The 14,882-nt window shown below is 40.2% G+C and overlaps 2 protein-coding genes across 2 annotated transcripts; one reads left to right on the forward strand and one right to left on the reverse strand.

Annotated features, from left to right (window-relative positions):
* Window positions 1-628: 628 nt before the first annotated feature.
* On the reverse strand, window positions 629-1,440 carry LOC108830175 (uncharacterized). The gene is made up of 2 exons (XM_018603777.1): window positions 1,312-1,440; window positions 629-1,225 (listed from the first exon to the last, which is right to left on the reverse strand). Exons 1-2 carry the CDS (start codon window positions 1,438-1,440, stop codon window positions 629-631), a joined length of 726 nt encoding a protein of 241 aa, XP_018459279.1.
* Window positions 1,441-1,860: 420 nt separating this feature from the next.
* On the forward strand, window positions 1,861-8,176 carry LOC130497033 (uncharacterized). Its single transcript, XM_056989868.1, has 7 exons — window positions 1,861-1,938; window positions 3,419-4,588; window positions 4,653-4,832; window positions 5,058-5,704; window positions 5,933-6,848; window positions 7,588-8,011; window positions 8,166-8,176. Exons 1-7 carry the CDS (start codon window positions 1,861-1,863, stop codon window positions 8,174-8,176), a joined length of 3,426 nt encoding a protein of 1,141 aa, XP_056845848.1.
* The last annotated feature ends 6,706 nt before the right edge of the window (window positions 8,177-14,882 follow it).

Raw genomic sequence — 14,882 nt, forward strand, 5'->3', positions numbered from 1 at the left:
AAATTTCTTATTATTCAGATAAACCCAAAATATTTTTTATTACAAGTTTTAAAACCAAAACTTGCAAATTTCTTTATGCAATTCCAAACAGCCTGTGACAAACATACACCTTTCGTTCTGAATTTCAAAATTTATTCTTTGGATAACTGGGATTGTCTCTATAAAATAATGTTTTGATCAAAGCTCTCGCTTAAAATTTTGTTGATAGTTTAATTTAGATAAATGATTAAGATGCAATATGCTTTATCATCAATCACAATCTCAAAAGAGTATATATGATTTCGATGAAATATTCTAGATTTGAAGATTTCCATTATTTTTTTTATGTGTCTAAAGAAACTCGTCAATGGTGAAAGATCCATGTCATAATCATATCTGAAGTTCAGAATATCCATCATGAATTTTTTTTTTTTTTTTTTTTTTTTTTGTAAACTGTATTCATTAATTTAAAAAGGACCAAAGATAATACAAAAGTCATAGACTCTAGTGGATTAAACCCAAAACATATATCAAACAAGAAAGCCCAATACCCTTATTTTGCCAAAGTTGGAAGCCCAAGGGAGAGTGATTAGGAGACGGTTTAGTTTTCCTCATCGTTGTTAACGAAAGACAGAGAAGGTGAATACGATCATCCCATTCGAAACCAACTATCCATCATAGTCGAGGATCTTGCAGGATTTGAATCACGGAAAGATGAAAGCTTGTTCCTTAGTTGACGATCGAGGAGCTTGAAGACCTGATCCGTTGATCGGAAGACTTGGGAGTGGAGTCGCACATTCCTCTCACCCCATAACCAGTACATCGTCGATTGCCAAGCCAATAGCGAGAGGAGACGCTGCGGAAGTGGCGCTGATAGGGACATCAACTGATTAAGAGTGTCAAGCCAGTCACGATGTGGAGGGATTTGTAGACGTCTCGCCACCTTTACCCACAGATCGAAACTATAATTACAGCCGAAGTATAAGTGGTCTCTAGACTCTTGAGCTGCGTTACAGAGCAAACATCGATCATCGACCTGAAGTCCCCACTGCAGTAGCCTATCACGGGTTGGGTTCCTGTTCTGGATCACAAGCCACGTATAGAAGCTGTGTCGTGGAAGTGCTCTTGAGAACCAAACCACAGAATGCCAAGGTACATCTGGTTTGTACTCTGTTAGGTAGTCATAGATAGTACCTGTTTTGAAGCTTGAGTAAACTTGCCCATCAATTTCCCATTCATAGTAATCCTGATCAGTTGTCAACTCTATGGTGGTCAGATACGAGTGGAGTTGTAGCTGTGCTTCCGAGCGTGCCGGGGGGAGTCTCCAATTACCATCACAGGAGAGAGAAGCCACAGTAGCTTGTCGAGGTATGCCCAGTCTTGAGTGTTAAGCTTGTAGATAAGTTTGTAAGTCACCAAATGGAGACCAGTTATCTGACCAAAACCTTGCCGTTTCACCATTTTGCAGCCTGAGCTTCAATAATGGGAACACGACTTGTTTGAGTTTAAGAAGCTTGTTCTGTCATGTCCCTAGTTCTAACTAAGGTATCCGGACAGGCCATGGTGCGGGGAGATGGGCTGGCCAGGTTATAAAAACCTAAAGGCAAGCGTATCATGGTCTAAACTAAGGGTTAAGTGCATCAGGAAGCTGAGACTTGACCAGAATAAGAAGAAAAGAAGGAAAAGGTAGCTGGATGAGTGATCCGGAAGCTGGACATGGTCCGGAAGTAGCTCAAACAGCTAGGTGGAGCTGGTAGGTAGCTCACACAGTCTTGGGCAGCTCACAGGAGCTGGAGGAGTAGCTCACTCAGCTCAGGCAACTAGTACTCAGCTGAACTCAGCTGGACGGAGTGATGGAGTCTTGACCGGTCATTGCGGACCATGAGTGATGGTTATGGTCCGGATGCTGGTCATGGGTGTCCGTTGGGTCTAGGTTGCTTGGGCAAGGGAGCTGAGCTTGTGGGCAAACATTTGGGCTTGAGATCGATCAGCCCAAAGGAAGAAAGGGACGGTTTGCAAGCGGTTGGGCGGTTTTGGGCGAAAAGGTGTCCGTTGGCCAAATGACCAATCACATCGCCCGGACGGTTGCCAAGCCTCTTCCCTATAAATAACCCTCTCCTCTGTCGACATAAATCATCAGAAACATAAGGGGAAACTCTGCCCAAATCTCTACAGAATCAAAGAGAGAAAAGAGAAGTGTGACCGCAAGGCAGTCCGTGTGAAGGCAAGGAGATTTCGGTGGGTTCTAATCCGTGGGCAAGTGAAGCTTGATGGAAATGGAAACCAGAGGAAAGGAGAAGGCTGCAGAGAAGAGTGTGGGGGCTTCCGAACACACACCTAAGGTACTGGATGCAAACCAAGTACAAACCGCCATGAATCATCCATCCGGGTGATTTGGCCGTTTGATCCATGAGTGGATGGTTGCATCTATTGTTCTTTCTCTGTCAATATATCTCTTCTCCATCATATTCTGAAGTTATTTATGGGTCTAAACTCATGAACACGCCACCAAGGCTTGGCTAGATCAGAGTAATCTCTCCATGGCCTTGGTTGGGCATGTATGGTCTGATCTCATGCTTCCAGTGGGAGTTATTGGGATTTGGCGTTTGATATCTCTTAGTGGGGATTTATAATGAATTATCAAAGTGATAGAATAATTTTATATGATTGATTTCGAGATGGTACCATGAGGCCGGTTAGGTTGTTCATGGCCAAGATCAATATGATCAAGGCCGGTTCTGGGAAATCCGCTTGGACCATTCTCTTAATCATGAATTATCATGATTTATCATGTGTTTTAATTGGTTTTAGGATGAGTAAATCAATGGGTCACAAATCGGCCAGAAATGGACTAAGTGTCCAAACCATGCTTAGGTTGTATATTGCTAGGATATCGGTCAGGATTCTTATGCACATGTGTTGTGGGTTTTAATTTCAGGTCCTGACAGGGATCGTGGTAAGGCTAAGGAGCCATGAAGACCTTGGCCGTGTGGGATGTGTGATGTAGTTCATGTTGTATACATTTGGATTTACCATAGCCTATTGTGCAACTGAATAATTTGAATACTTTGTATGGATCACATCTGACGTATATATAATATGATTGTTTGCCTTAAGCTTCCGTATTGTTTTTATTATTGCATGAACCTCAAATGATTGAAAAATGACTAAGTAAAGATTGCACCATAACCGGCTGAATTACACTTAGAATTAATAGGTAAGGCTGCGGACTGGTTGGATCATGGGATCCAGGTTTGGGTCTTACAAGTTGGTATCAGAGCATGCTTGATTCTAGGCTGTTGGGTTAGGGCAGGTCATCACACATCCGGCTGGGTCTCATGGCAGGTTTTGGTGTTGGTTAACATTAGAATTGCTTGAGATTTGCAACTAAAAGATGTTAATCTAACCCTTGCCTTGTGTTTGTCTTTGTTCACCTAAGGGAACAAGGAAGAAGTTTCGGAAGAACAAGGATGGGACAGGGGCGTCCGGAGCTGGAGATGCCCCAGAACCCAATCCACAAGTGTTGCTGTCAGTTCCACCTGCTGGACATACTAATGAGGTCATTCTGACTGAAACTCAAGTTAATCAGGCTGAGATTCAGTTGGGTGGAGAGAACAGACAGATGGACGAGACCGGACAACCAGTGAATGCAGCCAGAAGTCAGCTGGGAGCAGCTGGTGGACAGCAGAGGAATGATGTGGAAGGTGAAGCTGAGTCCTCAGGGACTGGTAACCGAGTTGATCCAAACATCCAGAGGGATGGGAGGATTGGACCGGATGAACCAATGGCTGAACCAACCATGAAGGAGATACTCGATGCAATCAAGTTGATGGGGAGTCAGATGCTGGCAATGACTCAAGTGTTCACACCAGTGGTGAATTCATCTGTGGGTCAGACTACTCAAGCACAAGTGATAGCTCCTGGAACTGGAGTGACTGGTGGATATGTGGCGCCTCTTGCTGAGGTGATTGAGTTGGATCCACCAGTGGGAACAACTAAGAAGGTTGATTACCTGAAGGTGCTTGAGCACATCTCTCGTTTGGGAACCAAACACTTTGCTGGAAGTGCTGATCCCATGGAGGCAGATGAGTGGAGGGACCGTCTGGTCAGAAACTTCAAATCCACAAGGTGCCCTGAGGAGTACCAAAGAGACATAGCAGTGCACTTCCTGGAGGGAGATGCACACAACTGGTGGCTGTCCCTGGACAAGCGTACCAATGGTTCCATTGTGAAGTTCTCTGACTTTGAGGTTGAGTTCAACCACAAATACTTTCCAGCTGAGGCATGGGATCGTTTGGAGGCAAAGTTCCTGGACTTGGTTAAGGGTAAACGGTCAGTAAGGGAGTATGAGGAAGAGTTCAACCGGCTCAGGAGGTATGTGGGTAAGGAACTTGAGGATGAGAAGGTTCAGGTCCGCAGGTTCATAAGGGGCTTAAGGCCTGAACTTAAGACTTATTGCTCAGTCCGCACCTTCAACACAGTCTCTGAGCTGGTGGAAAGGATGGCAATGCTGGAAACCAATCTGGCTGAGGAGAACAAGCACAAGCTGAAGAGTGTGGTGGTGTCCTCTGGTCAGGGTGGTGACAAGAAGAGAAAGAGGGATGCGGCTGAAGGGGGTAAAACCTCAAGTGGTAGGCCAGAGTGTCCCAAGTGTGGTAAACACCATGGTGCAGAGTGCTGAAAGGCGATGGGAGCTTGCACCCGTTGTGGCAAGATGGATCACTCAGCTCGGGATTGTCCAGGTCCGGATAGGAACCGTGGACAAGGCTCGACCAGTGAGGCCAGGACTTGTCATCAGTGTGGCAAAAAAGGGCATTTCCGTGTGGACTGTCCCCAGTTGCAAACTGGACAAGGTAAGGGTCGTGGTGAGCAGAACCGGCCAGACCCCAAACAAGGCCAAACTTCAGCACCTCGAGTCTATGAGCTTTCAAGGGATGTGGATGAGTCCGGACCCTTCAAGGCGATCACTGGTATAATTCTAAACCCATTCTGTTTAAATTTTTAAATTTATTAGAATGGCATGGTATGGAATCTAGGATGGACTAGATACTTAGTTAAGGTCTTATGTAGGGACCTTATGTATTGGTGGTGTGGAAACACATGTATTATTTGATACTGGAGCTACACATAGTTTTGTGAGTCCAGATATGATTGGAAAAGGTATGTTCCAAATGGGAACTAGGGATGATCTTGGCTTGGTGAGTGCAGCCGGTGGGCAAATGATGCACCCACTAGGTCTAGTCAAAGACATTCCAGTCATGATCCATAGTAAGGCAATGCCGGTGGATCTGATTGTGGTCCGCCTTAAGAATCACGAGGTGATCCTAGGTATGGACTGGCTTGGCAAGAATCGGGCCACCTTAGACTGTCATCGAGGAAGGGTGCAGTTTGAGAGTGGGTGTGGACCCCCGATCAAGTACCAAGGTATTAATCCGGCCTCTGGATGCTTAGTGTTATCAGCAGTCCGAGCGGCAAGGATGCTGGAACAAGGTTGTGAGGCTTATATAGCCACAATCACCACTAAGGAGGTCGTAGGGGATGGTGGCCCGGACGGGATACCGCTGGTCAGTGAGTTTGATGATGTGTTTAGGTCACTACAGGGCATTCCCCCTGATAGGTCAGACCCATTCATAATAGAACTGGAACCAGGGACGGCCCCAATGTCAAAGAGCCCATACCGCATGGCTCCAGCTGAGATGGCTGAGCTAAAGAAACAACTTGAAGAGTTGCTAGAAAAGGGATTCATACGCCCAAGTGTATCACCCTGGGGTGCACCAGTCCTCTTTGTCAAGAAGAAGGATGGTGGCTTCAGGTTGTGCATTGATTATAGAGGGTTGAATAGGGTGACTATAAAGAATAAGTACCCATTGCCCCGGATTGATGAGTTGCTAGATCAACTGAAGGGAGCCAAATGGTTCTCCAAGATTGATTTGGCACCTGGTTATCATCAAATCCTCATTGCATCAGGAGATGTAAAGAAGACAGCCTTCCGGACTAGGTATGGCCACTATGAGTTTGTGGTTATGCCATTCGGATTGACTAATGCACCAGCAGCCTTCATGAAGATGATGAATGGAATTTTCAGAGAGTACTTAGATGAATTTGTAATCATCTTCATTGATGATATACTAGTTTACTCTAAGACCCGGGAAGACCATGAGAAGCATCTCAGGTTGGTGTTGGAAAGGCTGCGAGAGCAACAATTGTTTGCCAAGTTAAGCAAGTGTAGCTTTTGGCAGAAGAGCATTGGCTTCCTAGGACATGTGGTGTCTGAGGAAGGAGTGTCTGTTGATCCGGAGAAGATCAAGTGCATACAAGAGTGGCCAAGACCAAAGAATGCTACAGAAGTAAGAAGCTTCTTGGGTTTGGCCGGATACTACAGAAAGTATGTCAAAGGGTTTGCAAGTGTGGCACAACCTATGACACAGCTTACTGGAAAGGATGTCAAATTCATCTGGTCAGAAGCTTGTGAAAAGAGCTTTGAAGCCTTGAAGAACATGCTGACCAGTGCACCAGTTTTGGTGTTACCTGAGGAAGACCAACCATATGTGGTGTACACGGATGCTTCTATTACTGGATTAGGCTGTGTGCTCACACAGAATGGGAAGGTCATAGCATATGCCTCAAGGCAACTCAGGAAGCATGAGGGCAACTACCCAACACACGACCTGGAGATGGCCGCAGTGGTATTTGCCTTAAAGATATGGAGATCATACTTGTATGGTGCCAAGGTCCAGATTCTCACTGACCACAAGAGCCTGAAGTACATTTTCACTCAACCTGAGTTGAATTTGAGACAGAGGCGGTGGATGGAGTTTGTGGCCGACTATGATTTAGACATTGCCTACCACCCAGGCAAGGCCAATCTAGTGGCGGATGCTTTAAGCAGGCGTAGGGCTGAGGTATCAGCTGAGAAAGAAGCAGAGATCCTGGAAGGGATGGTCCGGTCACTACATCTAGACACCATGGCAAGTGAGGATGAGCCTTTGGGTTTAGAGGCTGTGAACCAGGCTGATCTACTTACCAGAATACAACAAGCACAAAGCTTGGATAAGAATTTGCAAAAGGTTGCAAAGAATGATAAGACTGAGTACCAAGTCACAAGCAATGGTACCATTTTGGTACATGGGAGGGTTAGTGTTCCTGGTGACCGGGGACTAAAAGAAGAGATTATGAGCCAAGCTCATAAGTCTAAGTTCTCAGTGCACCCGGGACTAAACAAGATGTACAAAGACATCAAAAAGTATTACCACTGACATTGCTGAGTGGGTGGCTAAGTGTCCTACTTGTCAATTGGTCAAGGCTGAACATCAGGTTCCCAGTGGTTTACTACAAAACCTCCCCATACCAGAGTGGAAGTGGGATCACATCACAATGGACTTTGTGACTGGATTTCCCACAACCAGAAACAAGAAGGATGCAGTATGGGTGATTGTTGATCGCCTGACCAAATCTGCACACTTCTTGCCCATCAAGAAAGGTGATGGAGTGGATGAGATTGTAAAAATCTACATGGATCAGATTGTGAGGCTGCATGGAGTGCCGACCAGTATAGTCTCAGACAGAGACCCTAGGTTCACTTCTTATTTCTGGAGAGCTTTCCAAAAGGCCCTAGGGACAAGAGTGAACATGAGCACCTCCTACCATCCTCAGACGGACGGTCAGTCAGAAAGGACCATCCAGACATTGGAAGATATGCTAAGGGCATGTGTTCTAGATTGGGGTGACTCATGGGAGAGGCATTTACCACTGGTAGAGTTTGCATACAACAACAGCTTTCACACCAGCATAGGTATGTCTCCTTATGAAGCATTGTATGGGCGGCCTTGCAGGACACCTTTATGCTGGACCCAAGTGGGGGAGCGCAGCATAATAGGTCCTGAGATTGTAGAAGAGACCACAGAAAAGATTAAACTGGTAAAGGAAAAGATGAAGGAAGCTCAAGACCGCCAAAAGAGCTATGCTGACAAGAGAAGGAAACATCTTGAGTTTGAGGTTGGTGATCTAATCTATCTCAAGATGATTACCTTCAAAGGTAAGGCAAGAGTTTCTGGAAGAAGGAAACTAGACCCAAGGTTCTTAGGTCCCTTCAGGATACTTGAAAGAGTTGGGGCAGTGGCTTACAAACTGGATTTGCCATCTGAAATGGATGCTTACCATAATATATTTCATGTGTCTCAACTAAGGAGGTGCCTGACGGATCAAGACATTGTTTTGCCAGAGATTCCAAAAGATCTTGGTAAGAACCTCACCTTAGAAACAAGGCCGGTTCGAATCATTGATCGGATGGAAAAGGCAATGAGAAAGAAGACAGTTCCTATGCTAAAGATTGTATGGGAATTCAATGGTAAGGACATTATCACTTGGGAAACAGAAGAAAGAATGAAAGCTGAGTATCCTGAGTGGTATAGTCAATATGTGGTTGGAGAATCATCCAGCAAGAACTCGGGGACGAGTTCCTTCCAAGTGGGGGAGACTTGTCATGTCCCTAGTTCTAACTAAGGTATCCGGACAGGCCATGGTGCGGGGAGATGGGCTGGCCAGGTTATAAAAACCTAAAGGCAAGCGTATCATGGTCTAAACTAAGGGTTAAGTGCATCAGGAAGCTGAGACTTGACCAGAATAAGAAGAAAAGAAGGAAAAGGTAGCTGGATGAGTGATCCGGAAGCTGGACATGGTCCGGAAGTAGCTCAAACAGCTAGGTGGAGCTGGTAGGTAGCTCACACAGTCTTGGGCAGCTCACAGGAGCTGGAGGAGTAGCTCACTCAGCTCAGGCAACTAGTACTCAGCTGAACTCAGCTGGACGGAGTGATGGAGTCTTGACCGGTCATTGCGGACCATGAGTGATGGTTATGGTCCGGATGCTGGTCATGGGTGTCCGTTGGGTCTAGGTTGCTTGGGCAAGGGAGCTGAGCTTGTGGGCAAACATTTGGGCTTGAGATCGATCAGCCCAAAGGAAGAAAGGGACGGTTTGCAAGCGGTTGGGCGGTTTTGGGCGAAAAGGTGTCCGTTGGCCAAATGACCAATCACATCGCCCGGACGGTTGCCAAGCCTCTTCCCTATAAATAACCCTCTCCTCTGTCGACATAAATCATCAGAAACATAAGGGGAAACTCTGCCCAAATCTCTACAGAATCAAAGAGAGAAAAGAGAAGTGTGACCGCAAGGCAGTCCGTGTGAAGGCAAGGAGATTCCGGTGGGTTCTAAGCCGTGGGCAAGTGAAGCTTGATGGAAATGGAAACCAGAGGAAAGGAGAAGGCTGCAGAGAAGAGTGTGGGGGCTTCCGAACACACACCTAAGGTACTGGATGCAAACCAAGTACAAACCGCCATGAATCATCCATCCGGGTGATTTGGCCGTTTGATCCATGAGTGGATGGTTGCATCTATTGTTCTTTCTCTGTTAATATATCTCTTCTCCATCATATTCTGAAGTTATTTATGGGTCTAAACTCATGAACACGCCACCAAGGCTTGGCTAGATCAGAGTAATCTCTCCATGGCCTTGGTTGGGCATGTATGGTCTGATCTCATGCTTCCAGTGGGAGTTATTGGGATTTGGCATTTGATATCTCTTAGTGGGGATTTATAATGAATTATCAAAGTGATAGAATAATTTTATATGATTGATTTCGAGATGGTACCATGAGGCCGGTTAGGTTGTTCATGGCCAAGATCAATATGATCAAGGCCGGTTCTGGGAAATCCGCTTGGACCATTCTCTTAATCATGAATTATCATGATTTATCATGTGTTTTAATTGGTTTTAGGATGAGTAAATCAATGGGTCACAAATCGGCCAGAAATGGACTAAGTGTCCAAACCATGCTTAGGTTGTATATTGCTAGGATATCGGTCAGGATTCTTATGCACATGTGTTGTGGGTTTTGATTTCAGGTCCTGACAGGGATCGTGGTAAGGCTAAGGAGCCATGAAGACCTTGGCCGTGTGGGATGTGTGATGTAGTTCATGTTGTATACATTTGGATTTACCATAGCCTATTGTGCAACTGAATGATTTGAATACTTTGTATGGATCACATTTGACGTATATATAATATGATTGTTTGCCTTAAGCTTCCGCACTGTTTTTATTATTGCATGAACCTCAAATGATTGAAAAATGACTAAGTAAAGATTGCACCATAACCGGCTGAATTACACTTAGAATTAATAGGTAAGGCTGCGGACTGGTTGGATCATGGGATCCAGGTTTGGGTCTTACATGTTCACTAACCAGGAGTAGGATTGGCGTGGTGTGGTTATCCAATAGTTTTGCAGAGAGCCTTTAAGAATGACTTCTTTGAACCACTGAACCCACACCGAGTCTGGTCGGAAGAAGAGAAGCCAGAGAAGCCTGAGAGTACATGCCTTGTTCCAAGTAAGTAGATCTTTTACCCCTAGTCCTCCTTGCCTCTTCTCTAACACCACTGTCTCCCATGAAATTCTTGCAGAGTGATGACCTTCCAAACTCCCCTTCCAGAGAAACATGCTGCATAGAGAGTTGATGCGATTGATGCACGCTTTTGGAAGAACGAAGGCCGAACACCAAAACGTAGTGATACCAGCAATGACCGTCTTGATGAGGAGTAGTCTTCCCGAGAAAGACAATGACTTCACAGACCAAGAGGAGAACCGAGTTTTGACTTGGTGTATGAGCGGCTCACAGTTAGTAAGTGACAACTTCTTAGAGTTTAGAGGAACCCCTAAGTAACGGAAAGGAAGAGAGCCCAATGCCATGCCCGTAGATACTTGGATCAGGTCTGTTTCCGCTGTTGATAAACCTGTAGCGTAGAAGCATGTTTTTTGCATACTGACCGCCAAACCAGATCTTAACTCAAACTCTTTTAGCACTTGCAGGACTTGCTGGATCCGATTCAATGGAGCCATCTTTAAAATAACCATGCACCAATCCATTATAACCCACCATATAACTTGAACTGCAGACACAAGCTCTCAACTGTCGAATGAAGCGTGACGGAATCTGAAGTCCTTGGAGACAAGAAAACAGAAAGTCCCAGGAAAGTGTATCGAACGCCTTAGCGATGTCGACCTTAATGGTAATCCTCTTTGGACTCTTGTTTTTGTGATAGCCGTTTACCAGTTCTCCTGCCAGTGTAGTATTTTCCACTAGCAAACGATCCTTTACGAATGCTGTCTGACTGGGTAGGATTAGTGAAGGAAGTATAGGTTTCAGTCTCTTCACCAGTGACCTTGAGATGACTTTATAAATTGTGTTGAGACAAGATATAGGTCTGAAGTCACTGATCTTTGTTGCTCCTACGAATTTAGGCACTAATGAGAGTATCGTTGCATTCGCTGCAGAGGGGAGGAAGTTGCTTGCAAAGAAATTCCGGATTGCGATCACCACCTCAGCACCTAAAGTATCCCAAAAAGCCTTGAAGAAAGCGGAAGTTAGTCCATCTGGTCCCGGGGCTTTGTTGGGGTTCAGCTTGAAAAGAACCGATTTGATCTCCTCAGCAGTGGGTGTAAGTAACATCTGCTGTGTCATGCTCTGCGGAAAAGTGTATTCCTCATGAATTTTTTTTTGAACATCTGATTTATATTATATTAAACTCATATGAGCAAAGTTTTCAGGACATATAGGAACTACCATGAAGATAGCTAACCCATATAGAGTAACCCAGTTTTCAAGAAACAGCTAGTTTCAAAAAAAAAAATATACGATCTAAATCATACCATCAGAGGCATAAGTTTTCTCATAAAGGAATTCAGGAGTGTGCGTTCGGGTATCCATCCGGATTATGGTTTGGATCTATTCGGATTTCGGATTTTAGAGGTTAAAAATTTCAGTATTTTCAAATTTTGGTTCGGGTTCGGTTCAGGTTCGGATTTTTGCGGATTCGGTTCGGGTTCAGATAACCCATTTAAATTATTTTTAAAATTTTAAATATTATATACTTTAAGTTTCTTAAAATATATAAACAAATTATTTTATAATATATAAATTTGAATAAAATACTTAAAATTAACCTATAAATTGATTTGGCTTGACTATTTGGATAGAGTAAAATAAATATTTTAAGTATTTTTGGTTTTTTGATTATATTTTAACTATTTTAGATATTTATTTTTGACTATTTTTATATATATTTTCAAGTTTTTGGTTAACTTAAAAGTTTTAAAAAATTTAGATGTTTTTAGTATACATTATATCTAAAATTAATTAATATATATAGGTATATAAATCTATTTCACATACATGAAATACTTTGATTCAGATTGAGTTTGGTTTCGGTTTTCTAAAATACCAAAATATTGAAACCGTTCGGATATCTAATCAATTTCGGTTCGGATTTTCTACTATCTTTTCGAATCGGATTTCATTCGGTTATTCGATTTCGGATTTTTTTGCCTAGTCCTAAAGGAAACCCTGTTGCCACATATGAGTTCATGTTCCTCGTAATGATCACACTTAGCTAATTTTACTGATGACGATACCATGTGAATTTTTTAAACTAAATACTCATTTTATAAAAATAATCTTTTAGAAAATGTAAAATTTTATAAATTTTTCTTTTTAGTATTTTAAAAAAATTAAGTAAATTTTAATCTTATATTATATAAAAGATATATTCGTAAATATTTCAATCATATCACAATAAATATTTTTTTTTGAAATTTATCAAAAATATAAATTAACATTAAATACAAATATTCATGTCACAATTAATTTCAAACAATATCATCATTATTAATGTGCAATGTCATCATTTTTTATTTCAAAATCATTGTAGTGATGACATGTGGCAAGTTACTTTCAAATAGTGTTTGAATGACATGTGTTATAATAATTAACTAGATTTTGACCCGCCCTTAAAAAGGGCGGGTATATTTTTGTTGGAAAATTACTTTACATAATAACAATTATGATTTTTGATAAATTATATATTTTAACTTTTTATGAAATTTATCTTAAATCTATTTGTATGACTTATTTTTGTTATTTTCAATATGACTAAATTTAGAAGACTCTAAATAATTCTAACATGTAATATGATTTTATTTAAGTAAACCGAAGTTAAACTTATTTTACACTGATTTCTTTTTAATTTAAATAAAATATGTTATATCTTCAACACTCTTGTATTCAAAATTTCATTTGTGCGTTTCAAAACATTTTCTATAATTTTATTAAATTTAGTTTATGTGATTTAGTTTTTAATTTAATTGAAACTATTTTTTAAGGAGTTGAGATAATTCAGATCCGTATTATGCTTTTGTTGATTTAATCATTTGTTATTTCAACTTGATTTTATTTTGAGGTTTCATTTAATAAATGCTTACAAATAATTAATAGTGTGAAAGATTTTTTGGAAATATATGGTGCAAATATTTAGGAAACTAAATTGGTTGCAAATAATGCTGGCAAAAAAAGTACATGCAATTTTTGTAATTAATTAAAAATTTAAGTGGCATATTCATAAACAGTCATCTGCTTTAATAGTATAGATTACTTATATTAATTTATAGTTTATAAAGTAATTTATGAATTAGGTTATTTACTATCTTTATTAATTGAATAATAATTTAATTATGAGTTATTTTGATATGTATTAGGAAATGTTTGAATATAGTTAGATACTTTAAATTTTTAAAACACGTTAGTTAATGTTAAAAAAAGCATGCAATCCGTTTTAGATTAAATTTTGATTTGAACAAATAACTACTCCTCCGTTTCTAAAAGATGTATGTTCTGGAAAAAATTGTTTCAAAAATATGTATTTTTTATGTTTCCTAGACAAAAATTACAAATTTCAATAAGATTAATTGAATTTATTGAAAGATTATTGGTTAAAATATATTGGAATTTGATAATTTCTAAAAACAATGTATGATTGATGTGTTTTCTTAATATGTGTGAAAACACCAAAACATATATCTTTAAGAAACAGATGGAGTATATTTTAAGAGTGCTAGTATGGTGTATTAATACAAAAAAAAAATACTAACAAAATCGAAAAGTAATATTAATGCAATCTTGAGAGAATAGATATTAAATGCTGTAATATTGTGGATTAAATGCAATAAAACGATTTGGTTATATTTATGGTTAAAATTAATTAATCATTTTATGCATAAATATAGGAGTGGCAAGATTTTGTAATCAACTACAAAAATTAAGGGTAGAATCCTAGTAGGGATTCTGCTTTAATAGTATAGATTAAATTTTAATCTTATATAAAAGATATATTCGTAAATATTTCAATCATATCACAATAAATATTTTTTTTTTAAACTTATCAAAAATATAAATCAATCTTAAATATAAATATTCATGTCACAATTAACTTCAAACTATATCATCATTGTTAATGTGCAATATCATCATTTTTATTTCAAAATCATTGTAGTGATGACATGTGACAAGTCACTTTCAAATAGTGTTTGAATGACATGTGTTGTAATGATTCAAGTTCAATGCTAGTGTTGCACTTTGTTACACTTTATTAATCATATTTACATTTAAAGAATTTAGATTATTATATCACAAAAAAATAAATGTAAACATAATAATGATTAATAGAGAGCAACCCGAATGTAACACTAACATTGAATTTAAATTATTACAATATATATATATATATATATATATAACTCTTATAAAAACAGTTGTTGATAAGATCGAAACATTTACATAAAGATTAAAATTTAACGGATTAATTAATTTTTGTTAGTTCTAGTAAATAGTAAAAATTATTAAATTTACATTTTCTAAAAAGTTACTTTTATAAAACGACTATTTAGTTTTTCAGAAAAAAGAAAAAAAGAATTATGTGGTAAACATAATAATGATTAGTTTACGTAGCATCAACGTCAACAAAATTAAATGATGTGGTAGCTGATGTGGCGACTTTTGTATGATTTCGGCAAAAAAGTAAAT

This window comes from Raphanus sativus, chromosome 1 (assembly GCF_000801105.2).
Source record: "Raphanus sativus cultivar WK10039 chromosome 1, ASM80110v3, whole genome shotgun sequence".
Classification (NCBI taxonomy): domain Eukaryota; kingdom Viridiplantae; phylum Streptophyta; class Magnoliopsida; order Brassicales; family Brassicaceae; genus Raphanus; species Raphanus sativus.